The sequence below is a fragment of the Solanum verrucosum genome, unplaced genomic scaffold (genome assembly GCF_900185275.1).
Source record: "Solanum verrucosum unplaced genomic scaffold, falcon-dt-bn FXZP01000088.1, whole genome shotgun sequence".
NCBI lineage: Eukaryota > Viridiplantae > Streptophyta > Magnoliopsida > Solanales > Solanaceae > Solanum > Solanum verrucosum.
The window spans coordinates 527,014-551,433 of NW_026020077.1; the positions used below are offsets into that span (position 1 = coordinate 527,014).

General features: G+C 34.1%; 1 protein-coding gene and 1 pseudogene across 2 annotated transcripts in view; both read left to right on the forward strand.

The window, feature by feature from the left end:
- Nucleotides 1–24,420, forward strand: part of LOC125824011 (uncharacterized) — a 99,761-nt pseudogene that overhangs the window by 57,757 nt on the left and 17,584 nt on the right. The gene's annotated exons all lie outside the window — the stretch shown is intronic.
- On the forward strand, nt 17,140–17,858 carry LOC125824134 (proteinase inhibitor type-2-like). Its single transcript, XM_049503494.1, has 2 exons — nt 17,140–17,188; nt 17,284–17,858. Exons 1-2 carry the CDS (start codon nt 17,140–17,142, stop codon nt 17,856–17,858), a joined length of 624 nt encoding a protein of 207 aa, XP_049359451.1.

Genomic DNA, 24,420 nt, shown 5'->3' on the forward strand with positions numbered 1-24,420 from the left:
TATTGTTGTATTGACTTATGTATGTTACACTTAGTGAGATAGTCGTGTGATCCTACCAGTACACTGTGGTTGTATACTGATTTTGCACTTGCTCTTTCTTTGTTGAGTACAGGACATATTCAGGCGACTATTGACAGATCTCGCTTAGAAGATCAGTGATCGTCGTTCGAATTCAAGGGTGAGCCAGTTCTTCCGGGCTGCCATGAGTTCTCTTCCTCTCTATGTCCACATTTCGGACTTAGACTTTCTAGTTAGTGTTGACACCCAATTTTGGACCTCCACAATATAGATTAATCATCGAGTTTTTTCAATTTCAAATGATTTAAAATAATTAGTTTTATGAAATTTTAAGAAAAATAATAATAATATAGTTTGCAAGTTATTTTAAGATAGTTTTTATCACTTTTTATAATTTTTAGATAATATATATGTTTTTATATATAATTATGTATATAATTAGTATATTTTATGAATATTCGAAAGTCATCTCAAAAAATTTTACGTTTTAGTTGAATACCTTATTAATTTAGTTTAGCTTAAATTATGGTTATAATTTTAAATTAACTATTTTATAATCAAATTAATTATTTTATTTTGTTAAAATTAAGAAGCTCATTAGTTAATTATACTAATTCGTCTTATTTAATTTTTAGTCGATTCACTAATTAAGTTCAAATTGGCTAAGTTATAAACTTAAGATGGCTAATTTTGCAATTCATTTAGCCACTTTTCAACCAATTCTTTCAACCCTCTTTTCAGCCCAATATTTTCAAGTTTCCCGGCCCAATTCTTATTTACATTAGCAGTTTTCCAAATCCCAACTCACTTCTCACAAAACCAGCCCAATACAAAAAAGACCACCAACACTATAATACAATAAAGAGTAAATGGCCAAAAACATCCCTCAATTATAACTCAAACTTAAACTACATCCTTATATTATAACAATGAATAAATAACATCCTTGAACTATCCTAGAAGTGACAAGTTACATCCCTCTCTTAGTTTTCTATCAAAAACTAACAGATTCAAACAGAAATTATGTCATGCACTTGACTTGTCCCTACAAATCTACCATTATTTATCATTCTTCAGCAAAAAGTGAAAACATAAGCTTACGTTTCTTTCATTTTTATTTATCATTTGGAAAAATATAGATAAGAAAAAGTGGAAGATAAATACTCCACCCATATACCTTGCTTTCCAATAGCTCTAATATAGCTACAAGGAATAGATGTTTGGTGAGGTTAATTTATGGAATGTGCAGAATAACATGAAAAATAGTTTCTTCTCTTTTAAATTTTTATATAGCTTTTCTCATTTATATTATTCCAATTTTAATGTTTAGATAAAATAAATATAATATCATATGTAAATGAGATACATAATTTGTTTTTTAATCACAATAATATATATATATATTCAGTGTCTATAAGTGGGTATGAGAAGGGTGATGTGTACATAGTCTTACTCTTATATTGTGAAGATTTTTATAATTAATATAGTTTACATCATGTACAAATGAGATACATAATTCATCTTTTACCTTTATAACTTGAAGACTTTTATATATAATTAATAGTTATTCATTTGGAATTTATAAAACAATTTTGACGTTTACTAATAGATCAATTATTTACATGTTGAAAATAACAAACATATAGATATCCTTATCAATTTTTGGTAAGAATATTATTGCATTAATTTTTATTTCTTCAACTGAACAATAATGTATTGATTTGATATTAAGATTTGTTGAATTTTCTTATCGCTAACAGTCCAAATTGCAGCCGTTTGATAAGGGATAGTCATGCACTTCTAGTTGAAGCCGTTATATCTTAGCATTAAACTAACGGAGGGATGTAATTTGCAAGTTTTTGGATAGTTTAGGGATGCTTTTTGTTTATTATGATAGGGAAAGGATGTAATTTAAGAGTTGGGTATGATTGAGGGATGTTTTTGGCCCAAAACTCTACAATAAACAACAACAATACAATACCAAAATAGCCCTTTGCCAGTGTCTTCTTCTTTCTCAGACGCAAACCCAGAAACTCGAGCAGCGTCCAATGATCGAAGCCCAAATCACGACCCAGTCCAGACGCGAGCAGCAGCCCAACGCGACCCGAATCAACAGCTCACGTGTCCCTATCTCCTCGCATCATCGTCCTTTGCTTAGAATCGGATGGGCCCCTTCATCTTGCCTTTGAGAATTGTACTTTTAAAGCTGTCAACCTTATCCTTTTGAAGGGATTCGAATTTCGAATTCAAAATTCACTGAAGTTTTCACCCAATTTCGACCTAGTTTCTCCCTTATTTATACCCTTCTTTCTTTCTTTGTTGGGGTTGGAAGAAGGCGCAGTTGATTAGGAAAAAGGCGGTATTGATTAGGAAGAAGCCAAAGCTAATAGTATTCACATAGCCATAAATTCCTAGACCTTCCGTTTCATATAAGCTTCCGTTGAAATTCCTTTTCCTGAGTTCCTCGGAGTCTGCCGGAGTTCTCGTTTTGTGGCGTGAAGGTTTCGTTATTCAGCTCATTTGTCTCAGTTTGCTGCTCCCAAAAAAGTAACGCTCTCTCCTTCATGATACTCTCTTCAATGTTTCTATTTTTGACGTGTCGTTTCCGGCATTGTGAGGCTGTCACTATGTGGTTATGTAGCTTTTGATTGTGGTTGAGTTTTTGGTAGCTTGAATATGTTATGATTATATTCTTGAGCCTTTTTTTTCTGATATAATGCTAGTATTGATTCTAAATTTCGCTGATTTGTATCTAATGTTGTCGTTTCCCTGCTTCTATACTCGAGTTCTGCCTTGTTATTTTTCCCTCTCTATGCTTCCTTAAAGGTTGGTCGTTATCTATAGCTTGTGCTGTCTTCAAGCCATTTTCGTTTTGGCTACCAGTTGGCACTATATTCGAAAAAGTCAAGAGGCGTAGGTTAGGAGTTAAGTTTGTTATAGTTGTGTGGATGTGATTTCTTCGTTCTCATTTCGAGTGTCTTGATTCTCTGATGTTTCGCCCTCTTTGTTGTCGTACTCTTCTAATATGATTTATTTGTGGCTGTTACTATCCCATTAAGATGACATTAAATCCAGCATCCATGTCTAAATCTTTCTATTTTATCAAAGTGGGTTGGTTGAAACTCGGAGCTTATCATCGGTATCTTGTTTTGTTTTAACGGAAATTTAGCTTGATATCATTTCTGCCAAAAAAAAAAGAATAATCGTAAATGGTAGTAATGTTTTGATTCACTTGTTATGTATGATGGCGTGAATCTTGGGTCCCTCTCAAAATGGGATGAAGAATTAGCTAAGTAGAACATTAATTGATATAAGTTGCTTATGTGTGATTATTTTATCATGGTAATTAGTTAGCTTTGGGGTCAATGCCACTTTGAATTTATAATGGTTATCTTGTTTCCTTGTTATGTCATAGAGTAGTTGTAAATGATAGTGGTCTTCTCTTAAGTAATTGTAATTGTTGCCTCTATTTAGTAAGGAACGAGTTTGAGTGTTTCATATGCATAGTAATTTGAACTGCATCGTTTTCTTTTTCACTTTAGATGTTCTGATTAATGTGGCTTTGGTCCTTAACTTTTGCCATGACTTAGTTAAATTATTGACCCTTGAAGACATTTATATAAGTTATTAAATGTTTGCCAATGCTTTGTTGGGATTGGTAAAAACGTGAGCATAATTTATATAATATTTACATGTGTCATTATGTTAATCATTATTTGGATTATGTAGCTATGTGTTTTAAATTGATGTTAACCATCTTTGGAGAGAATTTTGCCAATGTATTTCTTATTTTTCTATGTTGCATGCGAAATTTGCCTGAGTTCATCATGAACTCCTTTTTTCCTGCATTTCGAGAGAGTCGTTAATGCTCAAATCTTTTATTGAGTCGGCCAGCCAATAGAATTGAAGAGCAATTCCATGAATTCGACGTACAGGTATTCGGAGCAGACATATGGAATTGTATACACTAGTATACATCTAGTGTATACGAAAAGTGGGAAAATTGGCCCCTTTACTTTAAGATTGTATTTTGTTATTTTGGGCCTAAGCCCTTGTCATTTTACTTGTTATTATCTTGTTAGATCTTAGGATAGGTGCAAATGGGTCAAAGGCCTAAACTCTCTCTCTCTCTATTTTATATGTTTCCGTATTCGCTTAATTGTTTATTTGCTAGTTAATTTTAAGGTTTTTTTCCCTAGTTCAATTCCCCAAAAGACGAATCAATCATATATTTCTTAAAATTAAATAAGTATATTTTATTTCACTTGACTTTGGAATATATAGTATTTTCCACTTAAGTAATATCCTTATTTTCCTTTCCCTTGAAAGTAAGTTTAAAACTTGTTTATTTCCTCTATTTAATCAAGCATGTTTTTCTTTCAAACATATTAACTAAATAGTCAATTATCGGATAACCGCGTTTTAGCGGACATTTCGAGTGCTTTCAAATCATTTTAGAAATGCTAATATGAACCTAGAACCCCCTCAAATATTTTCATTAGATTTACTGTTTTAATCTTTTTTTTAAATAGTTTTCTTAATTTTACTTTAAAAATTAAGTGACAACTCTCTTAAATCCGTCGTTTTTTTCTTTTTTTAAAAAAATAAAATAAATAAAAACAGTTAGGTATTAGTACATTAATTTGGGGTTGTATCCCTTCTTGTTTAGACTTGTTGAACTATAGATGTTTGGTACATTGATTTTCAGGTTCTAGGTAGTATTTCTGCATTTGTTGGTTGTTAGAATTTTGTTGGAGTTTATAAGAACTCTCTATCTTTTCTTAGCTTTTAAACGTGCTTCATTAAACCTTAAATGCCTTAGTATTTTGATTAAAGTTGGTTAGCTAATTAGTATTAATGGTTCTCCCACCGGAGGATTGTGTGGGTGTCAATCACGATGGTTTGGGTCGTAACAAAGTTGGTATTAGAGCCTAGGTTCGTTGATTTTGATTTACCAAAATTAGTCTAGTAGAGTCTTGTGAAATGGTACTGAGACGTCTATACTTTTCTTTGAGAGGCTATAGGACTTTAGGAAATCTCTTTGTTTTCTTTTGTCTTTTTTCGTGCTATAACTTGATTCTAATTGGTATCTGGCGATTCAAGTTGGTATCTAACTTCCTTTACTTTTCTGTCCGCAGATGGTTAACACTAGGTTCAACGGCGTCAGGACCGTAGCTCCCGTCAATGCTCTAGTTGAGGAAGGTGCAGTGAGAGGTCGCGGTTGAGGCAGGGGCAAAGAAAAAGCTAGGGGTAGAGGTCGAGAAAGGGTAGCGCCTGCTGGGGATGGAGCACCGATTGAAAATGTTCCCCGAAATAAGGCCCCTTATGTGCATCATGAAGAGATAGAAAAGAATGTTGATGTTGAAAATGTTGAGGAAGTTGGACAAGAGGAAGAAGTACTGGCTGAAACTACAAATATTCCTCCTATGGAACCAGTGTTAGCTCAGCAGATCATGTCATTCTTAAAAGGATTGGCTGGTCCTGGAGTGTTTCCCTCTGTTCAAGCAACTCAAGCTCTTATTAATTCCCATCTTGCTATCACTGCGCCCAAGGTGGGTGGGATTGGAGGTAATGATGCTTTCTTCCGTCTTTTGTTGAATTCTGTTATGACTGGTAATGAACATGAAATGTTGACTAAATTTTTGAAGCTAAAGCCTCAAGTATTTCTTGGTTCTGAGAGTTAGGATGCTTATGAGCTTATCTTAGATTGCTATGAGAGGCTTCATAAATTGGGAATTGTACATCAGCATGGGGTTGAGTTTGTGACTTTTCAACTTCAAGGTAAGGCTAAACAGCGGTGGAAAGCTTATATGGAATGTAGATCTTCAACTTTACCTCCACTTACTTGGACCTAATTTCATGTTTTGTTTCTAGAGAAGTATGTGCTTAGAACTTTGAGGGATCGCAAGAAGGATGCGTTTATGGCTTTTGAGCAAAGTGGTATGTCTGTGGCTGCTTATGAGGCCAAGTTTCATGCTTTGTCTAGATATGCTACTCAATTGGTGGCTACCGAGGAAAAAAGGATCTGTTTATTTATTAGGGACTAAATTCTGAGTTGCAGGTATTATTTGTTCACATGACATCTGCAGGGAGGAGCTTTAATGAGGTAACAAACTTTGTTAAGAAAGTGGAGGGGGTGAGGCGAGACGGTCAAGCTAAGACATTGGCTAACAGGGCCAAGAACCCGGGTAACTTTCAAGGTACTTATTCCAAGGGGTCCGAAAGGCCACGCTTGCAGCCAAGACAATTTAGTTTGTTATGCCCGCCTCTACAGGTAATTACTCAGGAACTCTACCTCATAATTTGATTCAGGATAGCCAGGGAGTCGCACTTTCGACGGGCGGCAGGCCATCTTTTGATCGTACTTGTTACAATTGTGAAGAACCTAGGCATATGAGGAGAGATTGTCCCTACCCACGTGTGTTGAATTCCACACAGCAATAAACTAGAGCGGTGGTACCCGTGGGAAATAGTAATAATGGTCGAGGGCGTCCACAAGGTGGGTGAGGCCGTGGGGGTAGAGGAAATGGTAATGCAGGTAGAGGTACCAGAGAAGTTGCTCGTCATGATGATAGAGCTCAGTGTTACGCCTTTTCGAACAAAAATGAGGCAGAGATGTCTGATGCATTGATCACAAGTACTATTCTTGTCTGTGATCGAATGACTAATATGTTATTTGATTCGAGTTCTACTTATTTATATGTATCCATGCGATTTACCTTCGAATTTACTTTGATTTATGATATACTTGATGGTATCCATGTTTATACCCCAGTTGGAAAGTCTGTCATAGTCACTCATTTTTATCGTGCTTGTCCTATTTTGTTTAAGGGTTTTCAGATTTGGGCTGATTTGATGATTTTGGATATGACTGACTTTGATATAATCTTAGGCATGACTTGGTTGTCCCTCTATTATGTTGTGCTTAATTGTAACATTAAGTTTGTAACTCTAGAAATTTCGAGAAGGGAAAAGTTAGAGTGGGAAGGGGTGTACAAGCCTAAGCAAGGTAAGATTGTATCCTTCATTCAGGTTAGTAAACTGGTAGAGCAGGTTTGTTTGGCTTATTTGGCTCATATTCGGGATGTTGAGGTTGAGTCTCCATCTATTGAGTCTATTCCTGTGGTGTCAAAATTTAGAGAAGTGTTTCCTAATTATTTGCCTGGTATGCTTCCGGATAGGGATATAAATTTCTGCATTGATTTAAAACCTTGTACTCGTCCCATTTCTATCCCTCCATATCGCATGGCTCTAGTAGAATTAAGAGAGCTTAAGGCTAAAATTCAAGAGCTTCATGATAAGAGATTTATTCGTCGTAGTGCTTTCCCATGGGGTACTCCAGTTTTGTTTGTTAAGAAGAAGGATGATAGTATGAGAATGTATATAGATTATCGGTAATTGAATAGAGTCACTATTTGAAACAAGTATCATTTACCTCGAATAGATGATTTTATTGACCAATTGCAAGGTGCATCGGTTTTTTCCAAGATTGATCTAAGGTATGGTTACCATCAGTTTAAAATTAGGCTTGAGGATGTGCCCAAGACGACATTTAGGACCCGCTATGGGCACTATAAGTTTCTAGTTATGTCTTTTGGTTTGACTAATGCGCCTGCAGCTTTCATGAGTTTGATGAACGGGTGTTCAAGTCATTTCTTGATTCGTTTGTTATATTCTTCATTGATGATATTTTGGTATATTCAAAAAGTGAGGAAGAACATGTCGATCATCTTCGTATTGTTCTGGGTGTTCTTGGGAAACAAAGGTTGTATGCTAAATTTTCTAAGTGTGAATTTTGGTTGACTTCAGTTGCATTTTTGGGGCATGTAGTTTCAAAGGAAGGGGTAATGGTAGATCATCAAAAGATTGAGGTGGTTAAGAATTGGGTTCGACCTAGCTCTGTGACGGAAGTTAGGAGTTTTGTGGAGCTCGTTAGCTACTATCGTCGATTTGTTAAGAACTTTGCTTCTATTGCCACTCACTTGACTAATTTGACCAAAAAAGAGATACCATTTGAATGGACAGAAAAATGTGAGGAGAGCTTTCAAAAGCTCAAGATTCTCTTGACCACCGCACTTATTCTAGCATTACCGGTTAAAGGTAAAGATTTTATTATTTATTGTGATGTTTCATATTCTGGTTTGGGTGCTGTGTTGATGCAAGATAAGAATGTTATAGCTTATGCATCGCGTCAATTGAAGGTGCATGAGAAGAATTACCCAACGTATGATTTGGAGTTGGCAGCGGTAGTGTTTGCTCTTAAGATCTGGCGACATTATCTATATGGTGTTAAGTGTGAGGTATTTACTGATCATCTTAGTTTACAACATGTGTTTACTCAAAAGGATTTGAATTTGAGACAGAGAAGGTGGATGTAGTTACACAAGGATTATGATGTGACCACTCAATATCAATCGGGAAAAGTTAATGTGGTGGCAGACGCTTTGAGTCGAAAAGCGGTGAGTATGGATAGTTTAGCTTGCTTGAGTGTATCCATACAGTTGAGCATCTCAGAAAGAGGTGGGGTGTTAGCTAGCATTGAAGTGAGGGCCACATTCAGTAAGGAGATCAAGGCCAAACAGTTTGATGATGAGAATTTGGAAGAGCTTAGAAAGAAGACAGTGATTGGTAAGGCACAAGAGACCACTCTTGATGCGGAATGTGTGCTCAATTTTAAAGGTAGAATCTGTGTTCCTAAAGTAGATGACTTGATCCAGAAATTGTTGGCAGAGTCTCATAGTTCGCGATATTCGATTCATCCAGATGTGATCAAGATGGACAGAGATTTGAAGAAAATTTATTGGTGGCTGAGCATGAAAAAGGATATAGCGGAATTTGTGGCTAAGTGTCAAAATTGTCAACTAGTGAAGTATGAACATAAAAGGCCTGCAGGTTTGCTTTAAAGAATGTTAACTCCAAAATGGAAGTGAAAAATGATAGCCATGAATTTTGTGGTTGGTCTTCCCAAGACCTTGGGGAAGTTTGATTCTATTTGGGTAGTGGTTGATAGATTGACTAAGTCAGCCCATTTAATTTCGATAAGAATAAATTATAATGCTAAATAATTGGCTAAGGTATATGTGAAAGAGATAGTAAGGTTGCATGGGGTGCCCCTCTCTATCATCTCAGACCATGGTACCTAATTCACATCTAAGTTTTGGAGGAAATTGCATGATGAATTAGGCGCACAACTCACTTTTAGTACAACCTTCCATCCACAAACAGACAGTCAGAGATGACTATTCAAGTGTTAGACTTTTGTTGGAGTAAAAATAATGCATAAATTATTTTTGCTAATACATTCTACCATATTCAGTTAAAATTTTCAGCTAGATTCTTCCGTCTTCCCATTTCCAGCCACACACCCTCTCCCGTAAAAACGAGGAAGAATCATTTACACATCATATTATGTTATTTATTTTTGCACAAGTAATACACTACTCCTAGATTTCCAAATAAACGAAATTAATTGTTATTTATTTTTGCACAATCAATTTTAATCTATCATAACATGTTGGTTGCCATTATTATGAAGTTATCAAATAACTACCTAAGAAATCCATCGATAATCATTGGGATATATATGGATCGGATTGATTAAGGATTTTCAATTACTAAATTAGATTATTTGTGTTGGATTTAAATATATAAATCAAATTAAATGAACAAATTTCGGGTTTCTTTTGGTTTCTCGGGTTTTTGGATTATTTCGATAAAGTATTCATACAAACATATAATTAATTGTGCTTCAAATATTTCTTTAGTCCTACCAAACTACAACTATATAAGGTGTTTCTTAAAAAAATAACACAAAAATATGAGACGAGTGATGACACTAAATATTCAATAAAAAATAATAACAAAATCGCATAAACAAATATTGTAAATTAATAAGTCATAATGAAAATTATCATAATTTAAAACTACTAAATAAGTCTAATAAGTATTAACTACATGACTAAACATTAAAGAAAAAATAAATTAGGATATTTATATTTTTAATTGTCTAAATGTAAAACTAAAGAATAAATATTCAACATTATTGTCATTCTTAGTGTTGAATTAATTATTGTTTTTTGTCTCAAACTTGTGAAAGTCAAGAAGGGGGGGGGGGGGGTGAATTAAAATTTCCTTTAGTCGATTTCCTGTAATGGCCAGTCGACTCACCTGCACGTTAGTAGAATAGATAAACAGTAATAATAACTTGCAGTAAGTAAATAACACTGAGTATTTTTATACTGGTTCGGATCACCAATGTGGTGCCTAGTCTAGTCCCCTTGGGTTAAAAGGATTTCCTTAAGAGCTTGTTGAGAACTTGAGTGTTACAGAATGTTACAATTAAGTGTCCCGTCTGATATGCAAATCAGATCTTCTTCTTCGACACAACCTCTACCTGTATAACCTACACTCAAATCTTTCTTTCTCTTTTCTTTTCAATTGTTCACTCAAGTGTGTACAAAGTTTTATGAAAGATAAAAGAAGATTACAATATAAATTCAAGTGAAGTCCGTACTTCACTCCTAAGTCTGAGAGGGTATTTATATGAACAGACTTGTGCTCTTGTAAGGACAACCCAAGGGAGTTATAATTTAATCAAGGAATCCCTTGATTGAGGCGATTTGTTGATTCATGCCTATATCAGATATGTGCATGATAAATCACATTCTTTCCTTCTTGATAAATATGACTCGATTTTGTGCTTGGCTGGAGAATTCATCTTGACTCTTGGCTTTGATCTGCTTTCCTTTCTTCTCTTGACAGCTTGGTTCTATTCTTGGCTTGCTTAATGATTTCTTGACCTGCCAGCAATTTATCTTGACTTTTGGCTTGATTGATGATTTTCTCTATAAGATCCTCTGTTAGTCACAATTTGCTTGATTGATCTGCTGCCAACTTTAAGTTGTCTGTTAATGATTCTTAATTCCTTTGAGTATGCCTTTCCTTTTTTTTTGTAGAGTTGGAAGGATCAGAACATATCTCATTCCATGTTTGTATTATCTCATTCCATATTTGTATTGTTCTACTTGGATCCTTTTCTTATTGGATCTCCATGACTTCTTGATTTGAAGAATGCTCGATTTCCTTCATTTTGATTTCCTGTGAGTAGATTATGAGTTAGCTTGTCATTATTCGGAATATCATAAGTTAACAACTTGAAATAATATGTTAAAATGAAAAAATTGAAGTGTGAGAAATATTTATACATTATATCAAACTAAATAGTATTATGAATAAAATATATTTTTAAAATCAAAAATGTAATATCAGATTGATTTGATCTTAATTCGGCTTACTTAAAACCAAATCCACCGAAATAATATAATAAAAAGAATTCCAATATCAAATTAAATCAAACCAAATTTACTAATCAAGTTTCTTTTTTGATTTAACTCAATATACAATTTGGTTCAATGTTCCGTTGATTATATCCACCCTAAGTAATCATATCTACCATTTTGCTTAATTTTTTCAACCTATCAATTAATCAAAAGTCTAAAGTTTCCGATGGTTATACTCCCTCCGTCCCTATTTACTTGTCCATATTTCCTCTTTTAGATGTCCCTATTTACTTGTCCATTTTGACAAATCAAAAAAGGACAAAAAAAAATTCCTATTATACCCTCGTTTAAACTTCTTGAAAATTTAAACTTCCTCCAACATTGATTAGTTATCTTGAATAAATTTATTTTGGAATCATAATTAATAAGGGCAAAATTGTAACTTTACTATGCTAATTATTGTTGCCTTAATATGTGTGTCATTTCTAAAGTGGACAACTAAATAGGAACGGAGGGAGTAATAATTTAGCTAGACTTGGTAACCTAAGTATTTAACAAGTGAGAATTTCAGAAATTGATTCAACACCTTCAACTTTGAATACAATTAATGAGTATGTCCGGTTGACCAAAAAAAGTTATTGATAATTCAATGGCGGCTACAAATTGCATTGGGAAAAGCTAAGGTTTCTATCGCTCCATCTTAATTTATGTTTCATAGTTAAAATTTTTAGAGTTAGTTATTTTTTTTGCTAAAATTTCTTTATGTCTTTTAAATTATTAATTATTATAATTTATAATATTTTTTTATATAATTTTCAAATATACAATTTTATTTCAAAGAACTTCAAGTTTCTACGTTATTTGTTGGATCTCATGATATCAGTAGGTTTAAGGGTATTTGGTCTTTCCCTTGGGTAAGCCACTGATCATGAGCTAATTTTTCGAGTTTACTTAAGCTCAGACTTACCCCGCTTCATTGTTTTTATTTCTAATAAATAACTTCATTGATCATTGATGTAAATTTTGCTTCATTGTTTACTTGATGTTTAACTCCTATTTTATATTTAGTTTTTTCTGTGAATTGAACAACCATCCATCGAATTATACTCAACGCAAAGGAGGTTTAATTAATTTTTTTTTAAAAATGCACTATCAGTATAAATCTATTATAACATGTTAGTAATCAATTAATCATGAAAAGAAAAATCATTAAACATTGCACTATCAGTATTAATCTAACATTGCACTATCAGTATTAATCTATTATTATAACATGTTAGTAATCAATTAATCATGATTATTTTTTATCATCAATATATAGAACGTATGCGCAATATATAATCACATGGCTAAAGTACGTTCTGGATAGTTGTAATAAGTTAGTTAGACTTGGTAACCACTTCTACTTTGGATTTAGTCAGTTTAGAATTTAAGGCTGGCAAACGGACCGGTTTTTGTCCGGTCCGGTCCGGTAAGACTGGTACCGGTTGAACCGGTAAGGAACCGGTCTTATAGGTACCGGAACCGGTACCGAAACAGAACCCGGATTTTTATCCGGTTGATCCGGTCCGGTAAGAACCGGTTCCGGTCCGGTTCAACGGTCAATTTGAATTTTTTATTTTTATTTTTTATTTTTTAAATGTTAACGTTAAGGAGCCGTTGGGCCCTTTTAGCCGTTGGGCTGGGGCCCAAAACGGCTCCAAACAGCCCCCCCACCCCTCTCTACCCCTTAATACTATAAATATATCATATTTTTTCATTTAAAATCACAAATTCACACACTATTTCATTAATATCTTATAAAATCTCTTAATTTTCAATCTCTCATAAATTCATAATTATTATTTTGTGATATTGACTTGGAGTTCGAATTTCGGAGATTTATTTGAAGTAAATCGGAAGCTTCAATTGGCATCTCTCAATTCCGGCTTTGGTTATACGTCCTTTTACGTAGACGTTCGGTACATTCGTTCCAACTTTAATTTTTTATTTGTTTATTAATTAAGTTATTTTATTTTTTTGTTATATTATCTTTGCTTGTTTTTCATAATATTAATTATTTTAAACTTGAACATGAATTTTGAAAAATATAGTGGTAAAAGACCAATGTCGGAAAGAAAAAATAATAGGGGAGGAGGAAGTAGTTCTAATTCTAAAAATTTGCCACCTCCTAGATTTAGAATTAATACTAATGATTATACTCATGTTGATGAAACTTCTTTTACACGAGACTCACGACCTATTGAATTTAATTCCGAAAATGAAGTAGATCATGAAACTTTAAATAGATGTTTTACTAATTTTGAAGAAGAATTAGATGAGGAAGTAGAAATAAATGAGGAAGATGATGAGACCCCTACCCCTACTAGTCCGGCTACCGAATTACCGGAACAAGATGAAGTCCCCTCTTTACCTACTTTTTCAAATACCGTTGTACGTGTTAAAAGATCTTTAGTATGGAAATTTTTGGTACAAAATGAGGAAAAAACTACTGTTACTTGCACGAAATGTAAATTGATCATGAAACATGTAACTACGGGTACACAAGGGGGAACGGGACGACTAAGAACACATTTGAGAAAATGTAATAAAGAATTTGCTCGCCTAGATGATATAGAAAGGGCTAATAGAAATGGAATACCTCAACCTGAAAATTCTATGGAAGCTGGAGGTTCTAATATGGTTCAAAGTGTATTAAATATGACTAACCCGGCTAGCCGAAGCACACACCGCACATATAGTAAAGAAAAAGATCGTAGAGAATTAGCTAAAATGGTTGCTGTTTGTGGTTTGCCTTTTTCATTTCCTTCACATCCTGGTTTTATTTAGTATATTCGGGAATTGTATAACCCAGATTATGAAGGTATTCCAAGAAGTACAATTAAAAGTGATCTTTTTAAATATCAAAAAGAATATTGTCATTTTCTTCGTTGTTTATTTGTTTATTATGATGGTAGATTATCTATTACTTCTGATATGAGACGTAGTCCTAATGGTAATGATTATTTTACAATTACTGTCCATTGGATTGACCATGAATGGAACATGCAAAAACGAATATTAGGATATAAATATGTTGAAGAAACTAAAACTGGTGCTTATATAGCAACAAAAATAGGCCTTGTTTTACAATTTTATGGAATATGTGATAAAATAATGAATGTCACTTTAGATAATGCTTCTAATAATTTGAAAGCAATTGATTATTTAAAATGTAGACTTTGTCCAATTGATAATGATTCTTTTCATATTAAGTGTGCCGCACATGTGTATAATTTGATAGTAAAATATGGTATTTCTCAATTTGAAATTTCTTGTGAAAAAATTAGACTTGCTTGTAATTGGATTTTTAAAGCTAAAATAAAAGCTAGAATTACAGAATTTAAAAATCGTTGTAAAGAATGTGGACTTGAATATAGAAAAATTCCAAAAGAAGTATGCACTAGATGAAATTCTTTATTTGAAATGCTTGAAGTTGCTTATATTTATCAAGAGCCGGTACAATTAGTTTTTAATGCTCATAATGCGGACCCGAATTTAAGAATTGGCTATGAAGATTGGGAAAATACAAAAGAACTTATTGAATTTTTAAGTGTTTTTTATAAAGCAACAAATGCTGCTTCTGGTCAATATTATCCAACTATTTCTTCTGTTTTAGTAAATATTTGTGCTATTTCATCTGAATTTGCAAAATATAAAGGAAAAGATCGATTTGAAAATTCCCTTGCTTTTATGATTGAAAAATTCAAAAAATATTTTTTTCCTATCCTCAAATCTATTTGACTGCTACTACTTTCAACCCAAATTACAAATTAAAAGGTGTTGAAAGAATGATTGAAAAGATTTATGCAAATTTAGAAATTAGAGATGATGAAACTCCTAGTGTTGAAGATTGTAAAAGTAGCATATATATAAAAGCTAGAGAGTTATATAATACATATAAATCTATGGAAAAAAATATTCCAATAGTTGAACCTCCATCTTGTAAACCTAGAAGCGATGATACGGATGATTGGATGGATGATTATCTTGAACTTGAATCATCTACTAATAATGATTTTGATTTATATTTCAATCAGGCACGGGAAAAGATTAGGCATGAAGAAGGACAACTTCAAGCTCCAATATTAGTATGGTAGAAGAATCGTGAAAATCAATTTCCGACCATTGCTAGGATTGTTCGAGATGTACTAGCGATTCAAGCATCATCGGTCGCTTCGGAGCAAGCCTTTAGTGCGGCGAGATTTATGATTGGAGATCATCGATATTCATTAGCAAAGGATAGTTTGGAAATATCGGTGTTGTTTCGAGATTGGGTCAATGCCGAAAGAAGAAATACCGGACTACCACAATTAAATAGCCAAATAGAAGACGAAATAGATGAAATATTTGGTGATAATAGTGATGATGGTATGGAAGCAATGGAAGAAGAACGACAAATACAAGTTCCAAAAAATGTTTCCTTTTGAAATGATACAAAAGTTACGAAAAGATTTTAAAAAGAGTTTCAATTGTTAGTACAATAATTAATATTCAATACCTAGATTATGTACTCTTTGTCTCTTTCTAATAATTGTATTGTACAATTTATTTATTTGAATAAATATACGGCTATTCGCCTTGATTTTCTTTTAAAATAGTCTCTTATATTTAATCCAAGTCATTTTAGAAATTTAATTTTCAACTATTTTAATATTAGTTTAAAGTTTAAACTTTAATATAAAATTGAATATTAAGATTTAAACTTTAAATTCAATATAAACTTTAAACTTCAAACTTTAAAGTCAATTTTAAACTTTAAATTCAATTTAAAGTTATAAACTTTAAAATTTAAAGTCAATTTTAAACTTTAAAGTTTAAAGTTTAAACTTAAATTCAATTGAAACTTTAAAGTAACTTTAAAGTTTAAAGTTTTAAATTGAAGTTTTTTAATAAATGATCCGGTAAGAACCAGTTTCGGTCCGGTCCAAACCGGTTCCAATCCGGTAACTAAGGGACCGGATGGAACCTTTGGAAAATTCCGGTAAAACCGGTTCCGGTAACAAAATCCGGTAACGAGGACCGGTTCCGGTAAAACCGGTCCTGTTGATCCGGTCCTGTCCGTTTGCCAGCCTTAGTTTAGATTGACTCATTTTAAGTGATCTCAACCGTTTAATAGCGTTTGAGTAAGTTAAAAAATACTCAATAACATTAATTAGTTTTAATTTAAATGACAAAAATAAATCAAAAGTCACAAGTAAGAAATATATAATTAATCAAAACTGAAAAATCAATCCAAGCAGGTCAGTATCTCCAAATGACAAAAGGACAGTTACTGATAATTCAAACGGCACAAAGAGTACTGGGAAAAGCTAGGCTGCTAAAGGTGTTAAAAAAAAAATAGCCAATTGATTTTGGTGGCAAATAAAGTGCTTTAAAATGCTAGAAAAAGTTATTTTTCAAAAGCCAAAAAAATAGCTTTTTGCCAGAAGCATTTTTGGAACATTTATCAAGTACGAATTACTACTGTAAAATATTGATAAAAGTGTTTTTAAAGAAAATTGATTAGTCAAATACAAATAATTGTTATATAAAAAATTAATTAGTCAAATATAAACGACTGCTCAATAACGAATAAATCCGACTTTCTTTTTGTTCTATTTGATCCTACCTTGCCAAACTTACACTAGCAAGTACAAATTTGAGGAGACTGAATATTGATGTTAATTAGCTGAAATAATTAACAGGTTTGACTATTTTGAGTTTTATTTGATCACTTGTTTGCTATAAATATAGGTGGACGAGGACATACACTCCTCACCCCAAAATTAAAAGAAAACAAAGTGCTAAGTAATTATCCATAATGGCTGTTCACAAAGATGTTAGTTTCCTTGCTTGCTTGCTTGTTCTTGGTAAGTTAATTTTCTCTTTAAATTCTTCGTTCATACATACACAAGTATTGTTATATATGTTTTTCCTTAATATATATACCTTATATTTGTTGTAGGATTAATGTTTCTCCATGTAAGTGCGACGATAGACCAGGATCGTGATATCATCAATCCCAGGCTTTGTACCAGAGAATGTGGTAATTTTAGCTATGCGATATGTCCACGTTCAGAAGGAGATCCAAGAAACCCCATATGTACTACATGTTGTGCAGGCTACAAGGGTTGCCACTATTACAGTGCCAACGGAACTTTCATTTGTGAAGGACAATCTGACCCAAGAAAGCCAAACGAACGTTGTTCCAAGGAATGTGATCGTAAAATTGCTTATTCAAAATGTCCCCGTTCAGAAGGACCGACTATAATTAAACCCACTGGATGCACCACATGTTGCACGGGTTACAAGGGTTGCTACTATTACGATAAAGACAACAAGTTTGTGTGTGAAGGACAGAGTGATGAACCCAAGGCTTGTACTCAACAATGTGACCCTAAAGTTGCCTATATGACTTGCCCACCTGAATCGACAAAACTTACTCGAATTTGTGTCAATTGTTGTACCGCAAAACCAGGGTGCAAACTCTATGGTCATGATGGATCTTTAATTTGTATCGGTGGCGTTAAAGCTCATTAATAGTTCTCAGTAATATGTATGAAATAAAAGTATGACGATACATGCATTATTGTCATGCTAATCTATGTAATGTGGGCATTGGAGCTTTTCCCACCGCTTGCGCAATTAATTTAAAAAATATTTTACTTCAAACTCTAGTTTTTTTTTCTTGGTATAATTTGTTTGATCTATTTTTTTTTAGTTTGTTTAAAAACAAATGACCTTTTCTCATTTTAGTGATTCTTTAATTTTAACTTTCCACATGACAATAATGATATTTTTAAGATCATTAAATTTAAAAATAATTATATTTTTTTAAATTTCGCACCAAGTTAATTAAAATAGGCCAAAAAAATTGAAAGGAAAGGAAATATATTAGCCAGATAGTTTACTTAATTGCTTTACTTTAAAAGTCGAAACCTTTTATTTTATTTTATTTTTCGTAAGCAAAGATACATGACAGTGGCAGATCTACTAGTCCGGTTTTAAAGTTTGGGGTAGGGAGAATAATATTAATACTATTATAACTATTCGAGATAGGTATTGACATTTTTAGCCTAACAAAAAAAAAATTCTACTTTGTATGCTTTTTAAGGGTTGCATAAATCGAATCGACTAATAAATCGAATCGAAAAAAGTGTTATTGGTTTATTGTTATTGGGTTACCTGTTACTTAATTGTTTTATAAAAAATTTATTGGATTATCGATTCGATATTGGTTTTTTAATATTGGGTTAATCGATAACCCATTAAGAAATATAATAATTTACTATTTTAATCTTTAGTCACACATAAATATCAAACAAAAAATATTAAGATAATCATTATATTAGACTATAATTATAAGGACCCTACACAATTAACACTATTTAACTCTGTCTCTGCATTTACCCTTTAAGTTTTAGTTATACTTTAATCTTTAGGTTCACAACGTCAAAACCTAAAGAAATAAGAACAGCGATAGCTAGGTTTGTAACGACGACGGCAACGGTTAGGCAACACCTAGGGTTGTGAATTGTGAGTATTTCCTATACGTTTACTACACTAAGCAAAATTTTTGCACTCAATGAGTAATTTGATTTCTCTTTTTTTATTTGGCATCAAATTGTTGGACAAGCCATATATTTGTTTTGAAAGCATTTTCTTATTGGTTAAACTAAAAATTGAACTGATAAAGACCAAAAATCGATAAACTAAAAATTGATAACAAATATCTTATTAGTTTGATTATCTATTTAGCACATTTAAAAATTGAAAAACGATAAACTGAATCGACCGATACACACCCCTAATGCCTCTACCATTTCTTTTATTTTTTTGTTAAACTATCATCAGGTATATTGTAAGTTATATTCCATCAAAAACTTGCAGAGGGGGGCTAGGTATGACCTCAGAATATAATACTTGGTTGTCAAATTACACTAGTTGATAAACAAAAAAAGGATTTATTGTAGAAGAGTATCCTATTTTATAAGTTTTAGGGTCGTGGATCATGGAATGGCCATGTTGACCGATCCGATCTGATTTGACCCAACGATTTCCTTGCGACCAACATTAATTTCTATCATGTAAAGTTTCTAGATAGAGCTAATTGCATCCTGCAACTAGGGGTGACAATTGGGTGGATTGGGTTAAATTTGGGCGGGTTAAAATGAGTCAAGATAATAAACGGGTCAAGACCCGACCCAATCCAAATTTATTTGGATCCAATGTGTTAGGTAATGGGTTAGTAATGGGTCAAAACCCAACCCACCTAATTTTTACTAAGTTTTAATAGTTTTATTTGTTATTTTATAAGCTTTGTATAAATTCTCCTATAATAATAGTTATCACTCCAGCATAGATATGACACCATTTGAGGTACTCTATGGGAGGAGATGTAGATCACCCATAGGATGGTTCGAGGTTGGGTATGTGAAACTATTGGGGGTCGATTTAGTGAAGGATGCTCAAGATAAGGTGAGGAGTATTCAAGCTAAGCTTTTAGCAACCTAGAGTAGACAAATGAAGTATACGAATCATAAGGTAAGAGACATGGAATTTCAAACCGGTGAGAATGTTCTTCTTAAGGTATCACCCATGAAAGGGGTATTGAGATTTTGCAAGAAAGGTAAGCTAAGTCTGTGATACATTGGTCCATTTGAGGTTCTTGAATGTGTGGGACCGGTAGCGCATAGATTGGCTTTGCCTCCTAATTTATCGGGAGTTCATCCGGTATTTCATGTGTCCATGTTGAAGAGGTATCATGGCGACGGGGATTATATCATTAAGTAGGACTTAATTGTGTTAGACAAAGACCTTCAATATGAGGAGGAACCGATTGCAATTTTTGATCGTGATGTGCGCAAGTTGAGGACCAAAGAGACTAAGTCCATGAAGGTTTAACAAAAGCATCGTCAAGTTAAGGAAGCCACTTGGGAGACCGAGAGGGACATGCGAGACAAGTATCCCCAATTGTTTGTCGATTCAGGTACTACTTCATTCCTTCCTTAGCCTATTTTTCCTAAGTTTGTCACTCGGGGACGAGTGATGGGTAAATTGATATCTATTTTAACGATCGGATTCCGTCATTATAGAAATGCCAACGGAGAAAAAAATTGGGTCGGAAAACTTTTTCGTAGTAACTTGAAATTTCCCAACCTAGTCCAGATTTGGACGAAATCAGAGTCATTAAGGTGTAGGAAAATCTGGTAACAATCGGGTGATTTATTTATGAATTTTATTACATAAGGGGACAGATAACTCATTAAGGAATCCGTATGACTTTACAAAATTGAATTCGGGCGAGTAGAACTCCCGAAATCGATCGTAGCGTGAAAGGATTTTACGAGCGTCGTTAGTTAGAGGTGTGTTGTGAAATTGGGGTCTTGGAATTATTAAAATAGCTCATTGGTTCCGTGCAAGCCGCTGAGGCGGGATTTCTGCCACCAGGGCGGAGCCACTGTAGCGGGATGGGTGCCGTTATGGCGGACTCAACGCGACTTAAAGTCGTAAATTAACCCCAAAACGTTTTTATTCTGCACTTTTCAATTTTTAGAGCTAAGGAACGAACCCCAGGTGACACTTGACAGTTTCCCACCCTTTTTTAGGCTAAAGATAAGTTTTTCACTCCCCGAATCCATTTTTCGATTTGTAGAACGCAGTAGAATGGGTAATTATCGATGGGGGATGGTTTTGATTCAGAAACTATGATAGAAAAAGCCCTAGTTTGGATATTTGGGATCATGGGTATGTGTCACACCCCGAGCCTACACCCTGGGCGGGACTGGCACTCAAAGACCATTGCTGGCCCCAAACGAACCCTTGGCCTGACTTACTAACTCAATGAACTTAACTGAACTGAATAACAAGATAACTGAGAATGTTAAAAGTTAAACCTTCAACTTGGCCAAAAGTGGAAACCTAAGTCTTAACAATAAGAAACTATAGTGAAAAGACTCAAAGGACTAACATCTGACTGTCTATGAAACCTCTAATAACAACTGAGATGGATGTTGGGACAAACCCCACAACATCTTAATGAACTAAACTAGAAAGCAATGAAATGGATCCTCCGGAAAGCAAGGAGGCTCACCAATAGACTCTGGACTACTGATACGCTCAAATTACATTTCTCTAAAGAAGCATAAGCAATCGTTATCAAGTAAAGAACTCAACTTGTAGGTTGGGGTCGATCCCACGAGGAAAATGGTTTAGACTTTACTTTAACCAACAATTATATTCAATTAGTCAAATTACTTCCAGAGGCAAGTAATTAAAGGGGGGGGGGGGGGTTTCTGAAACAAATTGTAAGATTTCAATAAATAATCAGTAATTAAAAGTCAGCTTTGGTTGTTATCAAGATGAGAGAAATAACTAGGGTATACGTGTTCCCCAAAAGCTCATAACGCTGTAATCCTAGTAATAACAATCTTTTCCTAGTGCACTACATGCAAAGTGATAAGTTAGGTATCTCTAAATCCTTGGTCCGGCATCTAGAGAATTTCACCCCGCACCTTGGTCCGGATACGTGTGTATAATTTACTAACCCTTACCTTTACCTCATATTAGACATCATAATTGATGTTTGGTTTAGTTATTACTTTGCACCAATCGTCACTAGCCTATTAGATAGTATCACACTAAATATATATTGATAATTCTTTTCTTGTTGATTACCTCCTTGGTCCGGCAAGTAGCAACAATGCGAGTTTTAACGTTTGCAACCGCTAAAAAGACTTCTAAATGAAAGAATTATCAATGCATGCACCACACTATTAAAGAATTGCTTATTTACTATTCATACTTTGTTAATCGCTCATGGTTCCCACAACCCTAGTTGTGGAGTTTAGTTACTCATAGTCATATGAACACAATTCATTGTTTTAGATGAAAGAATTATGAACTTACGTAAGAAGAATAATAAACCCAGAATTTCAACTTGAATTGCAGCACAAAAATCTACAGAACGAACTTAAGAAATTAAAAATTACTGAAATTGCAAGTTAATCTCCCAAGTCAAGAACTAGAATAGAACAATAATGTCTAACCCCCAAAAATGAGGAAAACAAGTCCTAAATTAAAAGGGAAACAAAATAAGGAAAGTTTGTTACAGACACGCGTCTTCATTCCACGAGACTGACTCACGGACCGTCAATGGATCTATGGTCCGTGAGTCCCTTCCATCAGCCAAGACTTGGAACATATTTCAGCTTCCAAAAATCAACTTCTCTGAAGCAAACGACGGAACTGCAATACGGACCGTAAATCGATCTACGGTCCGTCAGTCTCTATTCGTAGCTCCATACTTAGACTCTTCAAATATCAAGTACTGGAACCCTCGCAGTATCAATCTACAGATCAATAATACGGTCCGTAGATCAATCTACGGACTATCAATGGTCACCGTGGTTCCACCCTTGTCAGATTTCCCTGATTTGCCTTCCATGCCTTGACTACTGATCTACGACCACCATCTAAGGAGCGTCAATAGACCTACGGTCCATAGATAACCTCCGTAGATTCCCTTTTCTGCATTTCTTTCAGCTGTCTCTTTCATTCCGCGTTTGAACATCTTTCCTGCAAAATATGATAAAACACATAAAATACAATACAAAAAGGCCTTAGACATACACAATTTGAAAGTGAAATGTATTAGAAATACCGTAAACTCACGGTATATCAACACCCTCAACTTAAATTCATTGTTTGTCCTCAAGCGACGCACTAAGACTCGAAACGACACTTGTATAAAAGCAAGCATTTCAAGCACAAGCAATCACACGGCTCTCTCTCCCACTCACTTTCCGGGTGCAAAATTGGTTCTCTTAGATTCGATAAGCTAATTCATGTGGATCAAACCATGGCATCGATCAACCACCAACACACAGCATACATTGTTTTACTATCACCAAAGTACCAACTTTCTGACAATGGAACTAGTGCCCTTACTTCAAATGAAATCCCTTTTCTTTCTCACAATGACTATGACTTTGAGTACAAGGATTCATACAACACTCACACTCAGAAACAACTTCAAGTACAGATAGTGCTCAATAACATAGGCTTGTCCTTATTTTCACTGCTTAGACTCCCCAACTTTAGACACTAGGATCACTATAGGACTTTCTTGGCTTGTAACGTAGGCTTAGGGTCAGGTGTGGTACATTTGGGTACTTCTTAGTGACTTTCTGCCCTCCTTGACATTACACTAGGCTTTCAACCTCTTTCTGCCCTATTTTTGTCATCCTACCGTTTTACCTTCTTTCCTTTGATTTTCTTCAACCATGGATGTGACTTTAGGTTTTGAAGATCTTTTTTTTTCTTTGCGTTTTACGCTTATTCTTTAGCTTTCAACAAGTCACATCCATTCCTCTCTTTGCTCAACATCAAACTCTTTTCATACCCATTTTTCTTTCGGTTTCCTCTTTCATAGCCACCCTCAACTTATGGATTTTCCATTGGTTGAGGTGCACAATACCCAATGTCGGGTCAGGGCCAAGATTAAAGTTATCATTTACATTAGCCACCCTCAATTTAGGCTTTTGACCTAAGTCGAGGTGCACATGTCCAAGGAGGGACCAGGGCCAACATAGTAGATTTATGGGAAGGTGAGTTTGGGGTTTAGAAAGAAATGGTCTAATTTTAGGCTCAAAGCATTTGGATCAAAGGGAGCATTTATTTCATTTGGTTGGATCCTTCATTTAGACAATTTGTGGACTTATCAGAACAAGGGTCTATGATCACCATTCTAGAGTGAATTGTCTTAGCAGGACTAACCGGGCAAGTTCTAGTTTTACACAAAAACTGTTTGAACAATCAACTATTCTCACACACACTTGGCACCTAGTTTCATTATCAGATTATCAGATTACCCAGTTCAAGTTTCAGCATAAGTCATGTCATCAAGTTGATTCGTTATCATATCATACTCAGAGCCAACACATTCAAACATTAAATACAAAGAAGACTCTGTATAATAAAATATATACAACTCGCCATAAAAGGCAACTTTAGTCTTTAAAACATTTAACAAAATAACTGAATAATACAAACTTCTCAACTATACTGACTATCTATGAAGCCTCTAACTGATAAAGATAGA